This window comes from Castor canadensis, chromosome 11 (genome assembly GCF_047511655.1).
Source record: "Castor canadensis chromosome 11, mCasCan1.hap1v2, whole genome shotgun sequence".
Classification (NCBI taxonomy): Eukaryota; Metazoa; Chordata; class Mammalia; order Rodentia; family Castoridae; genus Castor; species Castor canadensis.
In genome coordinates this window covers 127,576,410-127,583,818 of record NC_133396.1, presented here as the reverse complement: position 1 = coordinate 127,583,818, position 7,409 = coordinate 127,576,410, and the positions used below count along the sequence as shown (strand labels likewise).

The following is a 7,409-nucleotide window of genomic DNA, read 5'->3' as shown; positions in this document are numbered from 1 at the left end:
TCCTCAAGTCCAAAGAGGCTCCAGGGTCAAGTGAGAACAAAAAGGAGGGGCTTTTCCCCCCCTCCCCATCCAGGCTCTGCGAACTGCATCCCAACTTGCCGGCCGGGGCGGTGCCCGGAGCAGCCTTCCCTCCTCTGTCCGGGAATCCGCTCCGCTGGCCCTCGGCGCGCGAAAGGAGGGGCGCGGGGCCGCGCACGCAGGCTGTCGGGCGCGCGCCGGCCGCCGGGGACGCGCACGGGCTGGTGTCTGCTCTAATGCGGCGGCTGGCGGCGAGAGGCGCTGCAGGGGACGCGGAGGAAGCGGCGGCGCCGGCATCCGAGGACAGCTCGGACTGCGTTCAGTGCCGGAGCCCCAGCCCTAGGAGGTAGGCGAGAGTGGGTACCGGAGAGAGGGGGTGCGGGTAGAAGAAGGGTCATGGAAACCCTTCTAACGACACCACCTTGTTCCCGCCCTCCTGTCCGCCTCCATCCTCCGACCTGACCCCATCCCCCTCCGTCCACATCTCTGTGCTTTTTCCTGTCCACACGGTCACCTAATCCCAAATCCATCCTATTCTGGCGATATCTGCAGCCCACCCCATCCAGTTCCCACCCCGTGCCCATCCCAATACCCTTTCTGTGTCGCTGTCCGCATCCCCTCCCCCTTTCTGCATCCTCACGCTCTTTCCCCTTTCCTCTCTGTCAGGGCCTCATCCTTGCGCCCTGCTGGGCCTTAGCCTCTCTTCCTGACGCCGCACTTTTTATTGCCCCATTCTTCCTGTTTTTCCTACCCAACACATTGGCCCCTGTCTTTGCCTTCCCCTATCCCTTCTCCTCACTAGCCCGAGTGCCTGTCTCTTCATTCGCTACCTCACAGTTTCTGTCCTCCCCCGGTTCCCTCCTGCACCATAGTCCCTCTAGAACCTCTCACCGTCTCCCTCTCCCTTTGGCTCTTTACGGGGCCTGCCTCCCTTCACCTTCTCCACCCATCCTTCCTGGTGCTGCTTGTGATGTGTGGCCTGTACTCAGCCCCCTAACTGGTCCCAGGCCCTCCTTCCCTGCCGGTGGCTGGCACTAGGCTCTGCAGGCCTGATGTACTCCGTGTTGTGGATGCAGTTCCCTTTTAACCCTGTCTGTATGTTCCATCCTGCTCATGGCTGGAAGGAGAGATGCTGGGGTGGTAGGCCTCTGTGTTCCACTCCAGCCACCACTGTTCTCTTCTACCGTTTGTTTCCTAGATCCACTTGGGGAGGGTGCTAAGCAATGGGAAACAGGCTAGGGAAGAGGCTGGTCCAAGGGATGGCCCAGTGCAATAGCTCGGTTTTTGTTCTGAGCACCGCTGGAGGGGTTTGGAAAGGGTTCTTCCTCAGCCTTCAAGTCAGCGCTTTGCTTTGGCACTGGGAGCTGTCATGAGTGTGGCCAGTGGCTGGGCTGAGAATATGCAGAATGCTGAATCACGGAGACTCTGGCCCCTCACAGCAGCCCCTCTCCTGACCTGAGCCAGGGTTGGTGTGTTGACAGAGATGCCTCTTCCCTCAGTCTAGAGGAGTGGATGAGCAGCCCCTCTTCCTCCTGTCTCTGTCCCTGGCATGAGGGCCCGGTGTGTCTCCTCCACCCTTGGAGCTGTGCTGAGCCCAGCGGTCAAATCTTGCAGGCAAGGACAGGCCACTGAGTTCTGAGACCTAGTTGGGAAGGAGTTGAATGTTTGTATGGGGCCAGAGGCAAGCAGGGTCAGGACCCATAAAACTTTAAGCCTAAGTGGAAAACCATGGGAAATGTGTGGGGAGTGTGAAACCCCTGGGCATCAGGGCCACACCAGCTATGGCTGGGGGCAAGCAGAGGAAGGGAGCAGAGTCTGTCCTCCATCCGAGTCAGGATGATCTTGCTGCTAAAATTGTACAGCAGGAAGAGGTAAAGGAGACAGAGCTCTGCTACCCATGGAATATATTCCACCTTTTGTCTTGATTGAGCTGGCACTTTAGAGGGAGAAATGTCCCTCTCTAGTTTTTTAATTCAGTTGAAAGTGCGTGTGCGTGTGTGTGTGTGTGTGTGTGTGTGCAGAAAGGGAGAGAGAATGACACAAATGAGAAAGACTCACACATAGCCCCTTCCATTCTTAGCCTTGTGGGGGAAGCAAACTGCAGACCAACCCTGTCCCCTCTCTGGGAAGCTCCCTCACTTTGGAAATCTGAGTGGCTGAACTCCTTCCACTGATGTGTGGTAACTCTCTACTGGCCTCAGGCAGTGCCTAGCCAGGGGGGTGTAAAATTGGGGGACTGGCTGTACCCTGCTTTGTCACCCTTCTCCGTCCCCTCCCCATCATGAGTGGGGGTGGAGCAGGAAGTTTCTGCTGGCATTGGATCCTCAGGGCTGCCAGCATTTCCTGGTACAGGGAGGAGGCATCACCTGCAGCTGTTGTCGTGAGCTGATTGGATTAAGGTTCTGACGTTGAAATGCTTGATTGGGGCTCAGGTTAAATGGGGGGTTTCTGATAACAGCGCATGTATTTCCCAGTTTTGTGCAATGAATTTCACCCCTCATCCCCTTGTTTGCTACCACAAAGGCTACAGAGAGTTAAATCCAGGCACACAGACAGAAGAGGCATCTCCCCAGAGAGCTGGGGCAAGACCTGCCAGTTGTGCCTTGCTGGCTCCCTGGGGGCTGAACAGCTCTGTGCTTACAATGGCTAGTCCTTCCAGGCACATTGTGGAAGTGGCTGAGATATTGGGGTTCAATTTGAGCTTTGGATATCTCGGGGCCAGGAGGAAGGGGATAGAATGGAGGCAGAAGAGGAGGGTCTTATTTTTGCCGTGGCTCATGAACAGGATCCTAGATTTTGATCACTCTGTCACAACTTATTCCCCATTTTAGTACCACGATTTTCCCTTGGGACTGGTTTGGAGGCCAGAGGCACACTGAGATCTGAGACCATCCAGGAGTTGGGGTGTGAGGATTTTTCCTTTTTCTTTAGAAAAAAATAAGTTCTGACAAAATCCTGAAGAGAAAGGCAAAGAAGAACAGTTTTCAGTCTGTTTGACGGGGAATAGAGGGTAGGGGAGTAAGAGGATTTTAAGGTTGCACACATCCTTACTCATTTCACAAGTGTTTATTAACCCCAGTGATGTGCTGCTCTGCTAGGTGCTGAGATCATAGCAAGGAAAAGCAAGACAGAGTCAGAGCTCTTGGAGCGCCAGTGTAATGGAAGAGAGACATAAGTAATCAGAAAAATAATACAGATAAGCCTGAGTGAGAATGTGCAGACATGGGTACTGAAACACAGGATCTTGAATTCCGGTGGTACCAGCTCTTCTTCCCCATAACCCAAAGAGGAATGGTTGAAGCCATCCAGAATGGAAGCTCAGAGCTGACCGTGAAGCTGACTGTCAGGAAAACAGTGAGGGAACAGTGAGATTTGAGGTGTTTCATATCCCCATGGTGAGGGGCAAGAGGAGGGGTGTTCTGTGTGTAGCTGAGCCCTGCTAGGTGCCCCTGTAGCCTGAAAAGGGAACTCTGGGTCCAGGTCAAGGCTACTTAACTCTCCCAATCCCATCTCCTGAGAACTTGCATTTTAGGGGCAAAATGTGCTCTGGAAATGCTTAGACTATCAGAGTAAGTGAGAAGAAAGAAGCCCTATCTGCCCTCTGGGAGCTCCCAGTCTGATGGGGAGCAAGTCATGAAATGTATGTGGCTCTGATATGTGTAGAGAATTTTGGGGTTATAGGGAGGTCAGAGCCATCAAAGGAGTCAGGCAGGGAAAGGGAGGTTGATGGTTGGGAGGGGAGAGCCTTAGACATCATACAGTTGAGCACAAATTACCACAAACATTCATAGCTGAACTGGGAAAAGAGCCAGAGTAGGGACTCCCAGCCTCAGCTGTCAGAGTAGCCTCTGTCTTCTCCCCGAATCCAATTTAGTTCATTTCATTAGTGTGTCTTGAGCCTTTGAACCTGTGTCAGGAACAGTGCTAAGTGTTGGTCAGTTGAGTTGGAGAGGAAGAAGTGAAAACTCAGCATTAGAAGTGCTGTAACAGGTTGGATGGGATCCAGCATTGTAGGAGCATGGCTAGGGGCTCATGGTGTGCAGAGGAACCCAAATTGTTTGGCTAGACCCCTGCATAAAACTAGAGCAGCTAAATGGCAAAACTTTGAGCAGTGACTGCCTGGGCCCAGGCCTCTCTACAAGGGCAGATGTTGGATGCAAATGACCTGCTCTCTTGAGACTGCAGGGGAGGCTGTGGGAGTGAATGGCAGTGTTGAGAGCTTGGGTAGGCACTTTCGCAGCTTTGCTGATCCCGGGTATTGGTCAGACTGTCCATTCAGCTTGAGAACCCTGGAGCCATCCTTTCATTAGATCTTGAGGCAAGCCAGAAAAAATATAAGTGGTACAGTAGCAATGGTCACCATTACCAAGTACTTACTGTTGTGCCAGGCACCTCACCATGTCCTTTGTATGCCTCATCTAATTTCATCCTCATAAGAGTTAACGCTACAAAAGAGGTATTGTTAGGATTCTGGTTTTAAAGATAATGAAACAGACTGGGAGGTTGTTGCTTGTTTTAGGTCTCAGAACAGGTGAGTTTCAGAGCTAGCATTTAAACCTACATCTGTTTGACCTCAAAGCTCATGCCTGTCTCTTGCGTATTACACTGCACTCCCCCAGTCTTAGTGGAAAATAAAGAACTGTGTGTTTTGTCTTCATGCACCAGCCTTTCTAGAAAAATCTGTCAGAATGCAGTTTTGAGTTCCTGCGGTGTTCTGAAACATACAGAAATGCAGCTCCTGCTTTCAAACAGGGGAAATAAGATGGAGATGTGTGAAATGCTGTGAGAATGATCCAAGACGGTGTGTGATTAAGTCTTTGTTGCTGTTTGGACCCTAAACTGTAATGTGGCACAGGAAGGTGTGACCGGTGAGTTGGATCAGACTGTTGCCATCAGGGAGGGTGACAAGGCACAATGGAAACAGCTCAGTCTTTGAGGTCAGACAAAGGGAACCCACCAGCTGTATAAGCAAGAATTTGGCACCTTCAGGTTCTCTGGCCTGCCAAATCCTACCTGTTCTCCCTTGCCCTCAACTCTGCCTCTCCTTGGTCCCTGCAATGAAATCTTGCAGGATAAGGGCATCATCGTGAATAAAGAGAGGGCTATGTTTTTACTTCTGGCCCCATCACTAACACAATTTAAATGCGTTTCTTTCTCTATATAATTAGAAGATTGCTGCAAGTTTTTGTCCCAGAAGCCATGGCTCTGGGATTTATGTCATTGATTAATTGCTTGTCCTGTCTTAACTCTCCCAAATGCAATACCATGAAAAAGTTGGTGTGCTTGGGGCATGGCTGGGTCATCCCCTCCGGCTCCTGCAACTCCTTCTGGGAAGCAGCTGCCTGAGCATCTGTCCTCTCTTCCTTCACCTGCTCCTCCTCACTCCCGGACTGGCCCAGCCCCTCCTGAAAGGCCTCCCTGGCAGCCCCTCTCCCTGTCATTATAATGCTAATTATGTTGTTAATTTTTCTTAGATCCAGAAAGAAAGCCCCAATCTGTTCTAATGAATTTAATTAGAGAGGGGCTTGAAGGGCTTCAGAACCTCTTACTCGGATCACAATAAACAGAGTTAACGAGATAAACAGCCTGAGATCAGCCACTCAGAGGTTGAAAGGGGGGATTTCCATCTCAGTCCTAGAAGAAGGAAGTCCTTAGCACCCAGATTTGGAGGAAGGCTGCGTGGCCTGTTGTCTTCCAGGTGAGCTCCCTTTTGGCCAATTTTCCCTCCCCTACACAACAACACATACTTAGCTTGCTACCTAGTACTGCCCTCAGGTGGCAGATGGACTTCCTGAGTAAGTCGAATCATTCTCCTTTATAGATCATTTATAGATCGGGGATGCCAAATCACCTCTTGGAGCAACAGAGAGGCTTATGAGACCCTGTCTGTGCCCTATAGGTGATCAGAGGTATATGTTCAAATCTAAGGAACATCTGCTAATTCCAGACAGTTAAGTGCTAAAAGGTTGATGGAATATGACATTGGCATTTAGCATGCAAAAGGAAATACCTGAAGTGGGTCTTGAGAGAGCAACACTTGCAGACTTAATGACCAGAGCTGCTGCAGGAATGACCGAGTGCTGGAGTCTTCATTTTTCTTCTTTCACTCTTTTGGTGTCTCCCTGATTTGCTTCTCTGAGCACTTAGGATGGCTAGCTTGGGGAAAGCCCCCTAGGACAGGGAAGTTCTGGCTTCATGTTAAGCTAGCATTCCTTGATCCAGTTTAGGCCAACTGGAATGGATTGACCAGATGCTAAGTTTTGTTCTCAGGTCTTGTGATTCTTCTGGGATGAGAAAAATGGCTTATCCCAGAATGGCTGGCAGAGTGATTCCAAACACTTTTCCCAATGATGAGAGTTTCCTCCTTCTTTACTAATGCTAGCTAGTTTATTTTGAAGTAGTACTTTTTTAATACATATTTAGTGGAAGCTTCCAGTTCTGGGGTCAGTGAGTTTCTTAACTCATGTTATCTTATTACTAAGAGTTTTCTGCTTATGTTAGCGAATTATTCCACTAGATTCTAGTTCTAGGTTGATGTTTATTTGCAATGTGAATGTTATTAAACATTCCTGGCCTTAATTTCTCCTGGTGCACGGGGGGATGGTCACCCCGTATCTTACTGTGTGTAGATTCATAAAGTGAATGCTCTGAGAATTGGCTCGGTATCATAATTATTATTTGACAGAAAGTATGCTAGTGAGCTGAAATTTATTTCTCCCACATTCTGGGAACATCTTGACTTGTGAGACCAGCCAGTTTTATTTGGGGGCACCACTAACCTTTCCAAAGTCAGTCCAGGCTTCTGTGTAATTAGTAAATGAAGTTAGTACCCTGCTGTCACATGCTGGTTGACCTATATGAGAGGAATTTGCATGAGATGCATTGTTATCATGCCATTGTTGAAGAACCCATTGTGTGGTACTTTTCCACATGTTGGAGGTGACATGTTCTTTAGGATGGAAAATGCCCCTGAGGCTCCAGACAATTTTCCTATGCTGACTTAGGCGAGGACAGAAACTAGATCTCTTTCTGATCACCGTCACACACTGAGTGGAACTAAAACCTTTGCCACTCATATTGGAAACTAACCCAGGATTCTCTGGCTGAACCTAGCCCTGGGCTGTGCCTGGTTTTATAAAAAGATTCATTGCAGCTTCAGTATTCTTTGAAGTCCCTGCTAATTGCATAGCACTTTTTTAGTGACAACTAGAAATTGAGAGAAACTGACTCATGAATGTTAGAAACGTTTTAGTCCAAGTTCATTATTTTACTGATCAAGAAACAGAGACTCAGATGGATAGCATGAGTTCTTTGTGGTTGTATGGCTAGTCACTGACATACAAGAGTTCTTTGTTCACATATGGGTTACTTGAAACTTTTTAAGCTGCTTG

The 7,409-nt window shown here is 49.3% G+C and overlaps 1 protein-coding gene across 18 annotated transcripts in view; it reads left to right on the top strand.

The window, feature by feature from the left end:
• Positions 1 to 213: 213 nt before the first annotated feature.
• The window catches only part of Nfasc (neurofascin), a 174,075-nt gene continuing 166,879 nt past the window's right edge, over positions 214 to 7,409 (top strand). For 9 of the 18 annotated variants that reach the window (XM_074048546.1, XM_074048547.1, XM_074048545.1 and 6 more), the window contains exon 1: positions 215 to 364. In XM_074048546.1, coding sequence (XP_073904647.1) covers positions 255 to 364 — 110 coding nt within the window. In that variant the 5' untranslated portion in view covers positions 215 to 254. Of the gene's footprint in view, positions 365 to 7,409 lie in introns of all 18 variants that reach the window. The other 9 variants (XM_074048530.1, XM_074048527.1, XM_074048529.1 and 6 more) reach the window with 3 other exon arrangements.